The sequence below is a fragment of the Oenanthe melanoleuca genome, chromosome 3 (genome assembly GCF_029582105.1).
Source record: "Oenanthe melanoleuca isolate GR-GAL-2019-014 chromosome 3, OMel1.0, whole genome shotgun sequence".
Lineage (NCBI taxonomy): Eukaryota > Metazoa > Chordata > Aves > Passeriformes > Muscicapidae > Oenanthe > Oenanthe melanoleuca.
Genome location: NC_079336.1, coordinates 61,550,787 through 61,571,630, shown reverse-complemented (window position 1 = coordinate 61,571,630; position 20,844 = coordinate 61,550,787). Strand labels below are relative to the sequence as shown.

The 20,844-nt window shown below is 42.1% G+C and overlaps 1 protein-coding gene across 8 annotated transcripts in view; it reads right to left on the bottom strand.

Moving 5' to 3' along the window:
* MAP7 (microtubule associated protein 7) overlaps positions 1-20,828 on the bottom strand; it is a 106,409-nt gene extending 85,581 nt beyond the window's left edge. For 4 of the 8 annotated variants that reach the window (XM_056488903.1, XM_056488904.1, XM_056488908.1 and 1 more), the window contains exon 1: positions 20,684-20,828. In XM_056488903.1, the coding sequence (XP_056344878.1) occupies positions 20,684-20,729 (46 nt within the window). In that variant the 5' untranslated portion in view covers positions 20,730-20,828. Of the gene's footprint in view, positions 1-9,572; positions 10,230-20,683 lie in introns of those variants that run through there. The other 4 variants (XM_056488901.1, XM_056488902.1, XM_056488905.1 and 1 more) reach the window with 1 other exon arrangement.
* Between the last annotated feature and the right edge of the window lie 16 nt (positions 20,829-20,844).

Genomic DNA, 20,844 nt, shown 5'->3' with positions numbered 1-20,844 from the left:
TGTGTTTAGAAAAACCCAACAAAACAAAACCTACTTTTCCTTCCTTTGCTGCAGGGAATAAGAGTGAGGTAAACATGTTTTCATTTTTCTAAAGAAAGGAAATGCACACAAAAAGTCAAAGTAGCATTATCTAGAATTTGTGTGGAGTGCATGTCCAAGATGGGGCGTGCATTCCTCAATGAAAGCAGTGTTACAATGAAGAAGGAATGACAGGCAAGAAGGTTCATCAGATTGTTTTCCACCACACTGCCACTGCTGCACTACAGACTAGTGCAGACACCAGTGACATGACATCTCTGTCTTCAGAAACAGCTCAGATGTGTTTGGTGTGATTTGTGGTGTCTTAGCATACAATCCAAAATTCAGTACTGTACTTTTTACCAGTGCATTTAGTCAGCATGCAGGATATGAGGAAATTGACTTTGAATAAAGGAAAAAAACCCAAAGCCAGAACTGGTTGTGTAAAAGAATGACTTCTTATGTCAAGGGCGGGTAACTGGATAAACCTGCATTTCCAAAACAGCTTTCAGAAAAGCTTCCTGAAGCAGAATTGAGAAACAAGATAGCTTTGTACACTGAGATACAACAGTATGAATCAAGTTCTGTCAGCACTTCCACAATATGCCTTGCCTGTACAGGAGTGAAAGAAGCTGAAAAAGATCAGGAATTCAAGAATGAAAAAAAACCCCACCCAAGCCTCTTCAGCACATTTAAAAAGATATTCTAGACTACCATGACATTTTAGGTCGAGGATCTTTCACTGGACTTCCAACTAGGACATCAGCACTACAATCATATTCCCAACAATCAAATCAGAATTCAGGCATCCTACAGAAAACTTAGTTTTGAAAGTGTTGCTTCCTCAATCCTTTCACTTGTTGCCCCCCAGGAGAAAGACAAAAATTCTTCCTAATGTTTTCTATGTTCTCAGACCTTTCAGGGAGCATCCCTTTTCTTGACTAGGAAAGAACACATTTTTATCACACATACCATGCAATAGGAGCATGGGTATGGCACTATGCTGCAGCAAAGCTCTTCTGAAGGCAAAATTCCACTAGCTGAAGTATTTCCTGCAGGGATGTGCCGTGGCACCAGTCTTATACCATAGCCCTCCAGTGCTAAACAAAAAGCCAGTGGCAGATAAGCAGCTGTGCCTGGTGTGCCAGATTGCAGAAGGACAGTTGGTCCTATATCAGTTTCAGATATAAGAGGAAGATCCAGAAGAATGTTGACAGTGAAAATCAATCAATCAACCTCTGTGTGAAGACTAGCCCAATTAGTAGACATTAGTGGAGGCTCAGGCTGTAGTGGTGTGAAACAAAAGAAATAAAGACTGATGAGCAGCTGCCCAGCAAACAAACTACAAATTCAGTCTCTAAGTACATTGAGTCCCTTCTGGGAACTCCAATACCTTGACCATTTCTCCTGGCTTCTTGAGTGTTTTGGATGACTCTCAGAACAGGAGGCAGAGAGTCAGTTTGCCTAGGAATTAAGCTGATTGTAGATCTGGCCTCCAACATGCACTGTTGAAGACCACTTGCTGAGATTAAAGACCAGTTGAAAATCCACAAATGTGACTTTCTAATGGGAAACTTCTGGTTTCCCTGAAGCCATCTCTACAGACACTAGTACCAGAAAAGGAAGAGTGCTTCATCTAACTGAATTTTTATTTCTGTGTGATTAGGCATCAACTGGAGATCTCTATAATTTGGAATCTCTGCTACTTGCCACATTTTACATCTCAGCAGATACCTGTGCTGGATTTGTTCCAGCTCTTAATTCCTAACCCAGTTTCTTCTTGTTGGCAATTGCATGGATAAACTGCATAAAAACATGCAGAAATACAGCTAATCCCTGAGAAAAAATTAAGTTTCCTCCAGAGAGCTGAAGACCAAAACTAGGCTTCAACAGATCTGAAACAACTGGAAGAAAATCTATTTGTCCAGAAAAAAAGAAAAAAAGGGAACAAAAACTTCAGCAGACAATAAAAGGCAATCTTGTACCATCATCCCATTGAAGCTGCAGAAGGTATTCATCTACTTCAACCCAAGAGTTCCCCAGCAGAAAAACACTGAGTACAGCTACAGGCCGGTGCAGTGCTGACAAAGCAGTTCAGTTTTCCACTGGTACAGCCTGCTCCAAACCCCTTGTCTCCTCCACTACAACAGGGACACAAGTCTGCTTTCTGGAGAAACCTGCACCAGGTTCAGCTGCAGTGACCTGCCTTCTGGAACTTTGTTTACTCTAGCCATTACCTGCAAGTTAATCATTTAAAGGAGAAAGTGAAGCCAGCATTCAAGTGGTTCTCCTCTGAAAGTGCCAGCATAAAAAGAAAATGTACATCATCTGCATGCTACCCTTGGTCATTCCTCCCTTGAACTTGACTAAGGAGTTAAGGATACATCTACATTAGGATGGAGCTTGGGACAATTTAGTTATTTAATGGCTCTCATAGATCTATAAATCAATGAGAGTTTTATGCAGAATTTAGTAAATGTGATTCAACCTCACTCAAGAAGAAAAATAATTTACTTCAAGCAACAAGACATCAAAGTCCAAATTTCAGAATGTTTCCTAATTTCATTTCTAATATTTCACCTGCATTTTTATTTGCTTATTAAGCATTGCTCCTTAGTGTTGCTTACATTCATCACACAAATCTGACCCACAGACATCAGTGTCCACTCAAACTATGCTTCAACTCAATGCATCTAAAACTCATGAGTTTCAAGCAGTCCTCAGCTGCAAAAATTGTGCACTGTGAGATGCACCTTCAGTGACTGAAGGCAGTTCATTAAAACAGAGCAAATTGCATCAATCATTGTGGCATTTGCTCTGGTATATTAGTGTTGTGGCCTGAGGTTTAAATAATTAGATTAAATAATACTGTAGCATGTCTCAGCAAACAAACAAAAAAATCCCACATCCACAAAGCACTTCTGAAGAGACTTCTGATAATACCACAAGATTTTTGAGATTACATTCTCATTGAGATGTCATTTTGAGATGACATTCAGAACCCTTAATTCTCAAATAACAGAAAAACAAGATCTCCAGTTGTAAAGTACAGATTGAATTTAAAGAACCAAGAAAAATTTAAAAAGGCACAAAAATTACTCCGTAGGTAGATGAGAAAGCAAAGAACGTGCACATGTGAGCTTGTGTAGGAAGTAAAATTATGTACTCCCACTGAATCAGCTGATCCCAGTAATACATAGGACTCCATCACCACTCATGGCCAGAAGCAATGCTCTAGGCCAGTGCTCATTAATTTGTCTGGAGTTCAATATGACAAGCAAAAGCTTTTCCCTTAAAAATAAATCCAGACTGCTACATACCTGGGTGCAAAGCCCACTTAGAGGGAGTGAACTGATAGAGCAGTTTCTGAGCAAGCTTTGCAAACAGCAGCAAGAGCACCAAGACTCTTGATAAAACCCCAATCACAAAAACATCAGGGGATCAAACTGTAAGGTATTTCTTTTAAAAACACGTGCTTAGCCATAGCCTCAATTTTGCAGTGAAAAATAAAAAGATGGTACTACCTAGGTGTGTGTGATGCAGTACAACAGGACACAGAAATCCATTTCTTCTTGCTGTCAGCTTATTCCAAAGGTGTGTTACTGTATATTATTTGCATATTTTCAGGGAAAAAAGAATGCAACAAGACCTCAAAGAATTTCAAGGTTCTTGGACAGATCTATCACTTTCCAGGTTTCTCTTTTTTCCCCATAAGAAATGGCCATGAACCTACATTTCCTTTACATTTATTTTCCACACAGAATCATATATCAAATTCCAGGTTTTTAAGGTAACAACTTTTACAGAGGTAATAGTGAATAAGAAAAAAAACTCCACTTTCATGAGTGGTGTTTCTTATACAAAAGCTTTCTTGAGAGTTCTCAAATAAACTGAACACCAATCTTTTTGCAACTTCAACAAGCATCCAGTCCTGCAAGTACAGTAGGTATGTCCTGCAAGTCAAATGTTGCATCCTGTTCTCACCAGGACAGTTCTGCTGAACACTGTGTTATCATTTAGATCTTGATTGAAATAACCCCATTTACTTATAAAAGCTGTTTCACAAAATTCAGTCTTTCCTTAAAAGGGATTTTCCTAGCTCATATGCCAAGTTAAACAGAATGCACCTTAACAAACAACTTAAACTTTCAAGACTGTCAACACTGTACTTTTTTTTAACTTTTGCTATTGATGTATTCAATGTCAAGCATGATCCCTGAGCACATTAATAGACCACAGGCTGTTTCCCCCAAAAAAAGTAGCTATCAAAAGATCTGAGCACAACCCTCCAGAATTTGCAGTGGAAGCCTCTTCTCATAGGGCTGAGTTAGAAGTGTAAGATGATTCTCACCCAGCACAGATAAGCACTGTCAGTAATCCCAGCACACACTTTGATGAACAGGCCATGTTACAACAAAAGCCAAGTCCTCAGACCTTGGACTTTCACTCTGAAAGCCAGAGGGACTGAACAAATCAGATTTGCCCTACTGGTCTACAGACACATTCCCTGCTATCGCCCAGACTTCCAGCATAGTCTCTTTGCTTTACTGCTTAAAAATAACTTCATGTTAGGATCTCTTTGTCATGGTTAAAAATAGGATGCTTCCTGCTACCTGGCACCTACAGCTATGAATTGGGATTCCCTACAAACAGAGGCAGCAGTTTCCTTAACAGAACACAAGTTCCTTTTGTACCCCAAAGAGCTTCACTGTAAGCAATCACTGTAGGGCTTTTTAAAGACAATACCTCCCAGATACTTTGAGAGTCATTTTTTAAAGACCTCATTGCAATCTACAACTGCCTTGTGAGGGGAAGACAAGGGGCAGACATTGATTTTTATGGTGACCAGTTACAGGACCTGAGGGAATGGCCTGAGGTTGTGTCAAGGGAGGTTTAGGTTAGAATCAGGAAAAGGTTCTTCACCCAGAGGGTGAACAGGCTCCCCAGGAAAGTGATCATAACACCAAGCCTGACAGATTTCAAGAAATGTTTGGACAATGCTCTTGGGCACATGGTGTGATTCTCAGGGATGGTCCTGTGATGGGCCAGGAGCTGGACCCAATGATCCTTGTGAGTCCCTTCCAACTCACCCTTTTCCATGATTCTGTAAGTAAATGTCCAGAAGAATCACAGATATTTTTGGACCCCTCTTCTCCTGGACTTGGCTAGCAGAAAGAAAGGAAGTATACAGAAACTTTAGCAGAACTCACTGTAAGATTCAGGATGCCAAACCACACTGTCTGAGTTCTCAGCCCTGCCCCTTTACACAACCAGCACCATAATGAGAATTGGTTCCTTTCCTTCCTTCCATCCACACTTTCCACATATTATGCCTCAAATGCAGATGGGCAAGATAGGGCTACATGTTGTCAGAAAAACCTCCAGTACTTGATTTTGGTAAGCCAGTTCATCAGCCTTTAAGAATTGCTCACTGTTTTGCCCCAAACAAACCGGAGTCAGCTTCCTGGCCAGCATCAAGAGGCCCCATTGAGAACCACAATCCCAGGCAGTTTTGCTGGTTTAAAGTGTGGTGAAAGCCAGAGACTCTGCTGTCATTCTGGATCCTGCCTGAGGCACTGACTCTGCAGCGTGGGATAAAATTACACTTCCACACCCCATGCAATACCTGTTTTGTAAGTATAGAGTTTCAGTTTCCAGGACTATCAGTTTAATGCCCTTGAAGATGCCAAGTTCCCTTTTCTTTCAGGTATCTTAGGTTTGCTTTGGGTATAGACACACCGCAACAGACAATAACTGAACTAAAAGTTAGGCAATCTGAGTCTAAAAAGAAATATGTGTTTCACTAATACATGGAGAACATGGCAACTAAGCACGCAAAGAGTCATGATAGAATAAATCTTCTCCATCTCTCTGGAAGAACAAACCTTTCATCTGAAATGAGCAGTGTGCACAAACATTACCAGTCACAACAGTGCCAAAATCTGCTGGTGATCACTGACATCACAGTAATTCACCAAAGGGCTGCAAAAAGCCCTTCTCTTGTTTTCAAGATGACAAAGAATCAGTGCTACTGTTCAGAAAGCTATGGCATGTATGTCTAGCTTTATATTAGCAATACTCACTCAGCAGATTAGAGGTACCCTCCCTTGACCAGTTTTAAATAAGCAGGATGGCAAAGGATTCCACTGCTAAATTGAGACTTCTCATTAATTTGTCACAAATGTCATCATTATTTCAGTTATTAAGTATTCAAATCCATAACTGAGAAGCATGAGCATTGATTTTCCAGCCTCATCAAATGATAGTTTTAGAAACACATTACCAACAGTTGAGGTCCTCCTTCTAAGAGGAAGGAGAGGAGGCATCACTTTAAAATTTCTAAAATTGAGTAAGGTTTTAAGACTACATCCAAGGTGCACAAAATTAACAGAGCAGAGTAGAGAAATCCTAAGGCAGACTGAATTGTTCGTGCCTGAATTCAAGGGATGGCTGAGGCTGAAGTTCACACACACAGGATGGATACCTCTGATTAAACATTAATCTACTCAAAGTCATATCTTCGAGATTTGCATATAGAACATCATACACATGCTCTCTTCAGCCACAGAAAGAATATTTGTTTTACTACACAAGCTTTAAGGAAATATTGAGGCTGTTAAGTGTGTGGTTCTCTTTCTGTTTTGTCTGGTTTCTTTGTGAATATAGCTGCAGGACTGCAGGAAAGCTGGTAACTAAACAAAAAACCAATTCAAGTGCAAAATAAGCTTCTGTAAACCCATAGAAATTGTATTTGATGAGTGCACTATACTGCAAAATTAATGTATAGGAGGAAAAATGAATAAATACTGTTAATAAAGGTAAAAAAGGATATTCTGTTCTATATTACTTAAAAAAGTAATTTTAATTTGCACTCTTCTACTACACAACAGGATCACAAGACCCTGAAACAGTGGGTGCCATACAGATATATAATGAATATGCAAGCCTTGTCCCAAAACCAAGAGGAGGAAAGGAAGTTCAAATATTTGTTGAAAAAGCAGTAAATACAGTTCACATCAAAGGAAAGGATACCTCAGGAGCATATGGCTATAAGAGTCACTGCTTTTAGTATCTCCAGACCAAAAAGAAAAATCCTTAACATTGTTATTTGTTTTCACTGGAGAAACAAACTCATTTTACCTACCAGACTCCTCCAATTGCAATGCAGAAAGCCAGACAAGCAAAGGAATGGCCAACACTAAAATCAATTTACAGAAAACCTCACAAAGGCCAGCCACTTTAAGATCCACATAAATATTTCTTTCCCGGATCACAAAAACAACTCTCATAAGAAGTCTAATCAAGCATTAGTAGTCTGAGAAGACCTGAACTATGAAAATATTATGTTAAAACTTGTGATGATATTTAAATACTCTTAATGGAGGAAGGAACTTCTTTACTTTGGAGTATCAGATGCATTAAAGACCTCTTGGGTTTTAAACTGCTGTACAAAACAAGTATAGCATGATAACAGAAGCTGCAGATGAAGACAACAATTAGCCCACCACAATGACACAGACTTAGAATGTGCTAGAGAGAAAAACAAAATTAATATCTCAGCAGGTGCTTGCTGAGCAAAAACAACAGGTAAAGAACTAAGATGAGGCAAACCCTGCAAAGAAGCAAGAGAACAGCAGACACTAAAGATTCATGAAAGCCCCACGTGGGTCCATCACCCCATCAGAGCTGCACTGGAGTGACCTTACTTGGTACCAGGTGAGAAGGGCAGCACCCTGAGTGCATGCATTCTCCATTAGCAGGCATTCCAGCCTAACCCACCCAAAGACTGATAACATTCAAATGTACAAACGCAGCTATTTACCCACACGTATCACTGTGCAAAGCGTGTACTGTTCTAGAGACACTATGAGCTATTTTAAATATTTAGTAAAATGAAAAGCAAATTAATATAGTTCCAGAATATTTTTGTACCATTTCCTACATTATTTCTCACCATGAGTAGTCGAGAGAAGATGAAAAGTTTTTATCTTCTTAAAACCACATGAATTTGTTTGCTTGCTATCTGTGCTACTGTGCACATGCATCTGCTTACATTTCACAACAACAAGAGAAAAATAAAGGAGTAATCAAAAATCAAATCTCAGTTAAAACAAGAGAGACAAAGGATAAGCACATCTGTATAGCTCCTGCAAGTAGAAAAGAGTAGCTGAGTAAACAAACTGCTGGGAAACTAGCAGTGCCATTGAACAAAACCAGGCAAATTATTGATTGTTAGCTTTATGGACTGTTGACTCTGGAAGCCATCCGGTGGGTGATAAAGGAAAGTACTGTGCTTCTAGAAACATTAAAACTTCAATAACCTCATGCAAGAGTTTGGATCTCCATTTTATATGGGCATTTTCAAATACACAGAAGAGCAGGTAACTGTGTACACAAGATTCTAACACAGTAGGCACATTAAGAATGACTAGCAATATATATTTTATCATGAAGCTCTAACCACTTAGGTTTTTTACCATTCTGAGAAAAAAAAGTACAAGCTGCAAACTCAAAGAAATCCCAACAACAAAATTTGAGTTCTGAATTTGTTTGTAAAAGCTACAAAGCTTTTTCCTTCAGAAAAAGAAAATAATCAGTTAGGTATGAATTATTCAGCTCTAATAAATACACATACTATAAATTTGCTATTTAAATGCTTTCTAGCCTCTCCTGTTACATGGTAGAATGGTAATAATGAAACTTAAAACAGTGTCTTGAGGCTACAAACTAACATTTGTTTTGTAAACAAAAACTTATACAATCCACCCCTTCCCTCCCCCCCAAAAAATTACAGTCACAATTGTAAGTAGCAGAATCCTTGCCAGACTAAGAGAATTTAAATACCAGGATCCATGTAGGAAACAGGAATTACATGATACAAGACACACAGTGAGTACACAGGCTTGACAGACCTGCTATAAATCAATGACCATCAGCATCCTTCTGCCACTGCTGCTTACCTACCTTAAACACCATAAATATTTTTCTTGAGCAATTTGTTGGGTTTGGGTTTTCTGTCTGTTTTGTTTTGTTGTCAGACTTTAAAAGTCAGCACATTTGAACAATGTGTATTTTTCTACACTCTGCCAAAGGCACACTGCCCCTCCTGCACATGAATGGAAGTATGGACAGTTTCACATTGTATCTGGCAAAGCTGTCTTCTGTAACAAGCGGGCATTGCATTCTGTACTCTCCAAGGCTACCCTTGCTTTTAACAGTTTTTTACCCAGACTGTAAACAGAAATCAAAGTAAGCACACAGAAACTCACTGATATATTTCTCATGCAGGACCATTATCTCTACCAGAAGAAATGTGATTAAGAACTAAAAAGTATTTTTTTCTTCACAGCCAAAGCAGCCGATTGCATAACAAGCCAGGGGATTTAAATACACCTATCATGCACAGCGCGTTTGTGAGTGCCAACATGAATTGCCAAACTGCATCAGTCACTTACAGACTCTGTAGCACAAGAAGAGCTAATAAAACACTGCTGTGCCTGCTGTGCAGCATATCCCACTGGCAGCCCTGATCACACTGCAGAACAGCAACGTACCTTTCAGTCTTGTGGAATTCCCATTTTTTTGCTGCTCATCCTCTTCATTAATGGTGAATAAACCTGGGGGATTTGGCCTGGGACTTTTTTTCAGTCTCTCTTGTCGGAGGGCAGTAGTTGAACCAGGCATATTGCTGTTGCCTCTTGCTTATTTACAAAAAAGTAAGAAACTCCAGCCCCTGATTAGCTGCAAGGCTGTCTGTTCATTTGAGCACTTGTAACAGATCCCCTATGGATAAGCAGTATGCAAACAGCTGACAAATACCAACATCCAGCCGGCAGCGAAAGGCTTGCAGTCGTTCCTCTCCTTGAAGAAGAGCCCTAATTAAAGGCACATTGGTTTGGATGCTGCTCTTTGCTGTCTTATCCTGTTCAATCAGATCCCAGCCCACAGCTCCAGGTTCCTCGCAGCAGCACCTTCTTTCCCTGCAACCTTCTTCCAGCTACAGCACACTAAAATATTCAGCACGCAGTACAAGAGGAGAAAATATGATCCGGCGCTGTTAACAGTTGCCCTGACAACACGGACACATCCTAATCAAAGGAGGGTCTATGAGTGCTGTCTCCTCAGCTGCAGCGAGCCTTGGGAACGCTGTGTCTTGTGGAGAGCTGGAAGCACCTCGGCAGCAGGGGCTGCTCCTTCCTCCTCTCCAGGCAGCGGGAGAATGGAGCTGCGCTTGCACAAGCAGATGAGCACTCCGTGAAAAGAAGCCTGGGAGGCTCCAGGCATGAACCTGCTTTTTGCTCAGCTGCCCTGCTTGTTCATGGTTAGAAATTTTAGCCTAACCTAAAACAATGAGGATGAGTCCTCTTCTATATTTGCATGTGCTGGGTGTCGTGTGTGCCACCGCCCCCCCCGCCCCCCCTTAATCACCTTCCTATGCAGTGCATACCTTTTGCATTAGGAATGCATACACCCACAATTACAGACAGGTGTTGGAACATTCTTTTCCACATATGAAAGCGCAAAAATGAGAATTTCTAGCTTGTGTGGACAATATGGGACAACAGAATTCTGAAAATTCTGTACCACACCATTAGTTTTACAGCATCACACACGAGCAAAGCCAGCAAAGTCCAAACAGCACAAGTAGTTTTAGTTAGTTGATTTCCCTCATATGCTGGCATTTTGGATCCTCTTTAGCCATTTACAATAGAATGCTTGCTCACAAGTTTTACAATCTGAATTTTCCATCCTTCACAGCTGCAAATGCTACTATGCAACATGCCAGGTGTTTCACCTGAGAGACGCCTTAATCTTCATCCACTCCCACCTCAATTCAGTGTGTGCTCACCATTTCAAAATGCTACTGAAGAAAAACTGCCACCTAGAATCACTCTATAATTTAAAAATACATTATTTTTCCTCACTTCAGAGATGTTATGTTTTGGTTGGTTTTTTGTTTGTTTTGGGTTTTTTTAAGGGAATCTTGGTGTAACCTGATCAGCCACCACAAGATGGCATAGACATTAGCTAACGAGTCTGTAGGTGCTCACTGAAAACTGCCAGTTACACAGATGTATGTGATCACTTCAACAACACAGGTAAAACTGAAGAAGGGTCAGAAGTTATGGCATGAACTATGCTGACTGCCACAGTGGCCTGAGATGCTCTTTACAGAGGAGTCCTGGATCATGCTCAGCTGGCAGGATAGCTCTGTTCTTGCACATCTCAGGCTCACGAGCCAGGATCACAGCGGATGGAGAAGAACACAGCACCACCTGAAGGCTCAGCTGCACCGTTCTTCCCTCTCCAGCACAGGCACAAAACTCCCAACCAAAACAGAAGCATTGTGAGGGAGGACATGATTTCTGAACCGAGCCCAGAGCCCACCTCTAGCATGTATTTCCTCCTGGCTACATGCTGCCTCTTGGCTACACTCGGACTCTGGGCGTACACGGAAGCTGTACACGATGACATTTGCTGCAGTTAGAGACACTTTGTACTACAGGGTGTGGACAAAGGAGTAAGGAAGAGCTCTAACACAAGCTGTTCTTTGGCTCAGCAATTTGCCTTCTGGCGTTTATACAGGCACAACTAAGTTATTCCATGAAGAGAAACAGCTTCATCCTTCAAATGCCATCCCCCTAACACTTCCCACAAACACTACCTAACAGAATGCATACTGCCACAGAAAGTGGACAGTAGTTAGTGCCATCACAATTTCTCAGAAATTCAACAGAACAAATATAGCAGAAAACTATATTTGTATGACAGCTTCATTAAATATTGCTGCACCCCGTTTCACTGCTTTAAGTCATTAAGTAAGGATTTCTACCCTTTTAAAAATTATGTTTAATCACCTTAGATTGCTAAACTCCTTAAATAGGCATTTCAAAACATGTAAGAGGTATATAACACACAAAGATACACCTGACTGGAGCATCCCCATTTCCCTGTTATTGAAAGAGTCATGCAGAACAGATACAGGCCTGAGAATGACTTCCTTGGTCCTTGCAGGATCCCCCACACCCATAAGAGTGACATGCCCTCCATACAAAATGTAGTCATAACCAAGTTTGATGCTTCATGGGCTGCTGGTGCAGATGGATTTGGGCAATGACACACAGGCAATTGAGGTATTGGTACATATTTCTTCCTGTTGACTTACCAGTGCAGAGGTGACAGAAGAAAAGCATCAACAGCATATTCAGCTTACACAGCAAGATTTTCTTTCAAGGTGCCTGTGGTTAAAAACTATGCCAACTCACATGTTTCCAAATGCCTAATAAAATGCAACCTATTACATATAAAAGACATTTATTATAATAAAAAAATACCCTAGAACTTTAGGCACTTGGGCAATTTTTTTCCTAAAAAACATTCCTAAAAATACTATTAAACATACATTAAAGCATTGCATGAAACACTGTACTGACAGCCCCTCCTTCCTCAATTCACTAGTTTAGAGAAGAAGCTCCTGAGGTATTCCTAGCAGGAAAGCTTTGCTTATTTCAGCCTTGTCTCATCTACGTGGGAGCTTCTATATGAAAACTGGGATGAAAGCAACATTTCCCCGAGGGAACAACAAAGTGGATAATTTTAGTAACAAGGCTGTTAAATGCTAAAAAAAAAAAGACAAAACAAAGGGAACAACTTTCTTACATAACCCCTATTATTGCTTATTTTTCCCCCTCTAAACATTAGTCATCCTGTGTATTAAAACAATCACAGCTGAGCTCTCTTACTCATGGAGTGAGACTCTCTCAAGACAAGAAGTGAGGACAACTGTGTGTCTCGAGGGCACTAGGTCATTTTTATGTTATCCTTTTTACAATACCTGGAAACTGATTATCAGACAAACCATTACACTTAAACACACCTACTTTCATCCACTGGATTCTATGGGTATAATTATCTGCACAAAGCATCATCTGATATGCAGCAAAGAGCAGCTTGAACAAGGACTATTAGGACAATTATATCATTATATGGGAAATGTAAATATTTATGACAACACACTGAGTGATCTTCCTGCTTTACTATCAGGAATTAAAACTTGATAGCTTTACGTATGAAATGAAAAGGAAATTGAAGCTGAACTCTAGATTTGCTATCTTCTTTCATTAACAGGATTGTTTCATTCCCTGTAAAATACCCAAACTGTCCATGAAACTCATTACTGTGATTTAGAATATAAGGAATTGCACATAACTTTACATTCCACAGCCACTGCCTTGTGAAAGTTTCCCCTCAACTTACACGTATTTTGTATCAAGAAATAGATCAAGTAAATATATCATATTAGCATGCATTCCTTTTCCACTATTTCATTGTTATTTCCGGTTTGCTTATAACTGAGAGGTTTCAGGGCAAGGTAGGTATATATCTTATACACTTATGACAAGACAGGATATAGAATTTTGTTTTTATATTCATGTTTTCCCTGCATGAAACAATAAGGTTCCGTTGGGAAGTAGGTTTCAAATGTTTCTTTCTTGGGAAAAAAAGATCAGGAAAATCCAGTTAAAATCTGTTATTCTGTTCTACAAAACATCACAACAAAAAACTTCAACATACCTACTCATCAAAACACAATCATATTTTGTATAGATTTTCATATTTTCAGTATTAATCATCTATGTCAAAAGCTTTTTCTAAGAATTTATTTAAAAATACATCATATAGGCAGTACTACATCATACAATATCTCAAATTTGAAAGGATCTATAAAGATCATTAACTCCAATTCCCTACCCCTCACAGGAGTATGTTGGAATACACATACACTAACTAAACTCCAAACTCAATTTTTCCTAGTTTTCTTCAGGAGTCATATGTCTGTTTACTTTCTGCTTCACTAGGTTTTAAATCAGGAAGTCAGGCCTAAAAGATGGAGAAAGTAGGGCCTTTTTTTTTTTTCCCCTACTCATGTAAGAAAACAGCTATTTACCCAGCATCAAAGGACTGGAAACCTTCTTTTCTATGGCATGTAAATCTAGGACAAAATAAACTAGCCTTAAAAAGTCAGGCAGGATTCATCCCCGCACTTTTTGTGTTTTTTTACTGTTAACTTGGAAATAGCAAGAATACCACTGTATCAGAAAAAACACTTGCTGCTTCCATTAGGTCAACCACTGTCTCAAACACCTAATTTTTTCCAGGGCTGCTCTCTATTTTCTCTTCCTTCTACCTCTTATTTTCCAAAAATGACACATAATAACCTTGTCTTTGTAGCGGTTTCTAAGTTTCTCTTCAAAGATCTCTCACTTTTATATACAAGATAATAAAGTCCAGCCAACTATCTTAACTGCAGTAACTGAATTACTTTTAAACAACTTCAGTATATAAACATCTCATATAATAATTGATTTCTTCTTTTCACCTTCTAGGAAGGAAAAAACTTCCCCTTGAATTAATCAGTGAGAATATAAAATGCTAGAAAACAAGAAGGGAAACCTTCCCAGTTTGCTGTCCCCCTGACATCACAGTGCCACACACTGGACCAAGGGCTGTTAAGAGTTCCTCAGACTAGACAGAAGGTAAGTGTTAACTGTTCTCCCTTCTGTCAAAGAAATCTAAACCTGTGTGCACTTCCATGCATAGGAAAAATTTGGAAGAGTGCTGGAAGCCCTGCCCTGTTTCAGTCAAACTTGTTCATCAGCACAAAATGAACACGAGGAGTTCATCAAGAACTTAATCATGAGTCTCCTCATTCACAAACACTTTCCATACATACACACCAGTAAAACAATCAAATACAAGACTTACATTAAGAAGACTGTCACATTTTTTAATTAAATTGATTTGCATAGTATGACTAATTATAAACATTGCACAAGGCACACCATGATGAATCAAAAACATATTTGATCATTCTCAGTCAACACAATATTTATATGTAACAGAATTATATTGGATCAGACCCTACAGTAGAACATATCATGTAACTTCAACCAATGGTCAGTTAAATACGGAAAGGCAGCAAGGAATTGGGAGTTCACAGGATAGTAGGAAACAGGAATTTGGTAGAAGACAAATTCTGAATTCTAATTGCCCTACAACTAATAACCAGGGCAATGTTGCCACTGCTTCTGTGTGTTTAAAAAAAAAAAAACAAACAAACAAAAAAAAAAACAAAAAAAAAAAAAAAAAAAAAACAAACCAAAAAACCCAGCCTTTTTTTTTAACAAAAAAATACCTGGGTTTTAAATGTGCCAAGAGGACCAAGCATTTGTTGTTTAGCACTCAAAATTAAGAGCACTTATGCACATATGAAGCTTTTCAGTAGAAATGAATACTTGAAAGAAAAGGCTCCAAGCTTTTTCACAGAAACAGGGACATGAAAGAAAAGGCAATATGCCAACACCAAATTAATTTTTTTTCCATTGTTGTATTACCGACAATATCTGATGGATGGAATCCTGCAAACAGTGTTAATTACCAGTGCTTTCCCAACATCTTAGTTCCCAATATGTTTGTTAAAGGATGAGCAAGATGTCTGGACTTTTGCATAAGAAATGGGGAATATTTGGAGTCATCAGTACTTTATTTCTTTCCTCACTAGTCTCACAGTGACTCTCTTTCTGAAGCACAAATCTTTGCATCACCTCTCTGAAGAGCCTCGTTGTTAACAAGAGTCAGGGCTTCCAACTCTGTGTATTTGAAGAGCAAGGCAGCCTAGACCTGCATGTCATCTTAGCAGACTACTTGCAGTTGTTTCCCTCGAACCCTGACAGATCTCCTAGAATACATATTTTCAAGCTTTCTCCCTTCAAGCCTACTTGTTTTCATGAAAGCAAATATGGCATGACTCCAGAACCAACACTAAGTGAAAGCTGCAAAATTAAACCTGAACCAGTTTCACAAATACAGCATTTCTCATGTACGTGTAAGGCAAAAAAGAATATAATACACACATAGCCTATTCTGCCATAGTTCCTGGCAGTTCACTGCATTTCTCTAATAGAAGTCCTGTAAAGGGGATCCCCTTCCTGAAGGAAGGATAAATACACAAAGAGAGCTACCACAACAACAGCAGCAGCACACAGTGACTTGTATTGTGGATGTAGAATTACCTATACTTTTTTCAAATGGAAAAGAAAGTATGTTGTTGCAAGGTTATCCAGTATTTACATAATTGAGGCAATTATTGCTCTGATGATTTAATTACCTTTAACACTACAAATAATTTTCAGCTCCAAAGTATTAAATTTGTTTATCTGGGATAATAATAAATCATGCAAATAAAATATTAGACATCTCAGAGTACTGTAAATTTACAACTTTTTGCATTTTGAAACAGCACATATCCAAGTACATATCTTTTCAAAATTAAGCCCAAGGAAAAAAGCAATGCATGTTACTTCAACTAAATTAGTAAAAGTTCTATTTCAGTACTGGAAGTACTATGGAAACCAGCTGTTTGACCATCATTTAACAGACCTGATTCTTAATAAATTCAGATTAATTTTTTTTTTTTTTTTTTTTTTTCCTAGCAGTGTTTGGCTTTGGGGGCTTTCTGTGTCTGTAGAGTTATTTTGGTTTTGAATTTTTTTTGGGGCGGGGATTTTTTTTTGGACAGGGCTGGATTCTTGTTGAGTTTATGTTTCTTGTGGTTTGTTTCACACACACCTCTTTTTTTTTTTTTTGTTTTTTTTTACACTGGCAATGCTGGGCTTAGGTGGGTGGAGAAAGACAGCCTGACTCCCATTACACAGTAAGCACATACAAAGGCTCGTTCAAACACTTCCACACTGTGTAGTCTTTGCACAGACATTACTTGACCAATAAGAGATACCAAAACACAGTTCTTGAACAGCTTTCTAAATTTGAGGGTGGCTTCCACGAGGATTTTAACCTAAATTTAATGTAGTTGTATAATTTTCATTCTACAAGATACTGACAAGTCTGACTTTCTGTGCACTCAGTAGTGCCTCAAAAATCGTTAATGTGGGACCAAAGATATGATCATATGCTCTGAATTTCGAAGTTTGAATAGGTTTTCATCGGGGGGGTGGGGCAATAGAAGAATTGCAGATCCACGATTTATATATTTAAAAACAGAAAGGATTCGCAATGTACTAACTGAAATAATTGTGGATGGCAACTAGAACACGCCCACCACACGCAAGCTCCAGCACCCGCAGTGGTGAGCGCACACCTTCGCGGCAGCCCCCGCTTCTCATACCTGCTCTGTGCGCTGTTCACGGCACAGCTGAGCGCAAGGAGCCGGGACAGCCCCCGCTGATCCCCGGGCGGTACCGCAGCCTGTGCCGGAGCACCGGGACATCCCCCGGTGACCCCCGGGCGGTACCGCAGCCTGTGCCGGAGCACCGGGACATCCCCCGCTGATCCCCGGGCGGTACCGCAGCCTGTGCCTGAGCACCGGGACATTCCCCGGTGACCCTGGGGCGGTACCGCAGCCTGTGCCTGAGCACCGGGACATTCCCCGGTGACCCTGGGGCGGTACCGCAGCCTGTGCCGGAGCACCGGGACATCCCCCCGGTGACCCTGGGGCGGTACCGCAGCCTGTGCCGGAGCACCGGGACATCCCCCGGTGACCCTCGGGAGGTACCGCAGCCTGTGCCGGAGCACCGGGAGGTACCGCAGCCTGTGCCGGAGCACCGGGACATCCCCCGGTGGCCCTCGGGCAGGGCACGGACAGAGTCCATCCCTCCTCTAGCCACAGTGACCAGCACTCGGCGGCTCCCCTTGGAAAGAACATGAGTCGCCTAAGCCAGCCAGAGACAAAACCCTTGTGCCACAACACCGCCGTGTAAACCCTCCCCCGCAAAACACGTTGGCACCGCTGGGAAAGAGCCATGGGAACCAGAGCACGCCTTCAGCTCCCACCCACTGTGTGCTTTCTGCAGTTTTGCGTTTTCCCTAATAATTTATCTATTTAGTTATTTTGTTAAAAAAAAAATAAACACAGTAAAATGAAATTTGATTTATTCTCAGAAGGAGAAAATACCAGGATGAGCAAGCAACAGATATAAAGTCCCATCAGCAGTTAAAGAGTGATCACCTCAAGCATTCAGCTTTCACAAGCCACCTGGCACTGACATCATTTAAAGTGCAGATTTGTTTTGCTGCAAGAAGTACAGAGTAATACTAAGCTCACTCAGAAGAAAGAATTAACTGCAATAGTACACAAAAACATGATGGCATTAAAGCTTCTTTGCAACATTACACATAGCTCTCTCTAGTATCCCAGAGCTGGCCAAGGCAGCCCAGAGCACACATGGGGAACTCTCACAGGCAGACATATGCCTATGTTTTATGGATGGGCAGCCATAAAATGAGGTGCCTCAGAAGCTTCTCCATGTGGTATTCCCCACAAGAGGGCCCCTCTCGTCGCAGGAATCACTGAAGAGCTTGTTAGCACTATTAGATGCTCGAGTAGCTATGACTGAAAAATTCTAACTGGTATAAGTTAGTATATCCCCTGAGAACTGTACTCACTTTGCCATCCACACATATATGAATGGGAGAATAAAAAAACCCTTCACCCTGATAATTAAGCCATTTACCCAAAGAAAGCTAGTTAAGCAGACCATCTGCCAATAAAGGGAGCTACTTGTAACATCTCCCTGCAAAACCCTTGTGGCGATGTTGAAGCCTTCCCCAGGATCAGCCCTGACAGTCCATGTGTGTAACCACAGGAGGCAAGGAAAGAAACAAACCAGCCACACACCACAACACACACACAGAGCTTTGCTTTTTCAACAGAGGCAATAGTTCCACCAAACACAGATGGGATGCTGACCTTGCTGAGGAGCCGGATCCAGACACAGGTGTTCTGTTTGAGGAGCAGACTGCAGCCAAAGCCATCTGCATGGCCCTCCCTGGGCACACACATCTGCTCACTCATGGGTGGACCAAAGATCCATGAAGCAGATCCCTGATGTGCTTTAAGGCTGTTCCTGTTTGTGACTGCCTGCTAAGCAGCCCCTGAGATAACTCAGAGACCTAAAAGGATCTCAGCAGATAACAAACAGCTTCACAGAATTTTAACTCTAACATTTCACTCACAAGAAGTTTCAAATGAACTTTGACAGCACAAAACAATTTGCATTCAAAATACTCAAGAACTTATGCAAGCAGATCCTTCTGTCTACAAATGTCCCAATGAATGGGACAATGTGTTCAACACAGTAGCTTGAAATGAAACTATAAAGCAAACTCAGAATAAATTTAGGCACACAAGTCCTTTTAAAACAGAATACATGCAAAACACGTCACCTGTTGGCTCATTTCTAGTTTTTGTAAGCAATTAGAAAAAGACTGATAATTCAGATAATTAAAAAAAAAAAAAAAAATAAGCACAAAAATTGTCAGCAATGTAAGGTAGAGAACTCAAAAATAGTTTATTAGAAATGGCTTCAAAAAACAGTTCTTCCCATGGAAAGTGAATTCAATGCAGCTGCAAACTCTGAAACACATAGGAACACAGACACACATCCTTTCTGAAGCTGAACTTTAGAGTGATGCCGGGGAGTGACTTGTAAGGATTTCTAAGCAAAACCACTATACTTCTAAGTATAATGAAGACAGCACTTGGATGAGTCTGTCCACAGTCACTGCTTGTAACTGCATGTCTGCATTACATAAAGTATGCATTAAAAATATTATACTGAGGAAATACCATCAGTCTGCCAACAGCCGTATGGCCTATTCATATGTTGTTGTGATAGAAAAGCTCACTTTTTGATTTGAAGATAAACTTGGACACATGTTAGAGAAGGACTAGCAAAAGGTGAGTGGAGTGGGACCGTGGAGGAAGGTAAAAACGGGAAAAAGGAGAGGACTAAAAGTTGGACTCGGACTTCACAGTCCAGCAAGCAGCAAAAGCAAACAGCATCCGCGCCTACAACAGGGATACAGCGGTCGATCCGCTTGCGTAAGCCAAAATCTCCTCCCTGCACCCTCCTCGCCCTTAGGGCCAAAATAAAAGCGAGTTAAAAGGCTCTCGCAGCGTACATCCCTCCTTGGAGGAGACGCAAGGGCATCTCCCCGCTTTCCCTGCAGGAAACAAGGGCTTGCAGCCGCTCGCAGCCCCGGGCCCCGCAGCGGGCCTCGCTCGGCCGGCGCCGGGCGCTGCCCCGGGTACCTTGACCCAGCCGAGCCGCCCCTCCGCGCTCACCCCGTCCCGTTAGCAGCGCCTTGCGGGTACCCCCACCCTCACTGCGGGAGCCCGGCGCTACCTCAAACCCGGGTCACAGCCCGCAGCCCGGCGGCCGCCCCCTCCAGACCCTCCTGGCCGGACACGGGCGGCCCCGCACCGGGTCGGCCCCGCCGCCGTGCGGGCACCCGCAGCGCTCCGAGCGGAGGGCTCGCAGCCAGCCGGGCAGGACGGCGCGGGCCCTGCGCGGGGTCCGGAGGGCTCCCGCTGCCCCGGCGGGCACGGCTCGGCGCGCCGCCCCCAGCAGCGCGGCTGTGCCCTCCGCCCGGGCCGAGCCCCCGCTGCCCCGGGGACGCGGCCGAGCCCCGCACGGCCGGGCCGCCGAGCGCCCCCGCACCTGTTGCGGACGAGGCCGCCCCGGGCCCCGCCGCGCTCCGCTCCGCTCCCGGGAGCGCAGGGCCCCGCACCCGCGGGCCGAGCCGAGCCGAGCCGAGCCGAGCCGAGCCGCCCTCCCTCCCGCGCCCGGCCGCAGCCGCTGCTCACCTGCGGGGCGCCGGCGCCCGCCGCTCCTGCCCGCGGCCTCCGCCATGGCTCCTGCTGCTCGCCGAGCGCGGCTGCTCCGCCCCGCGGCTCCGCGGCCCCGGGCAGGTGAGCGCCACGTCCCCCGCCCCCGCCGGCGGCTCTGCCCGGCTGCAGGTGAGGGC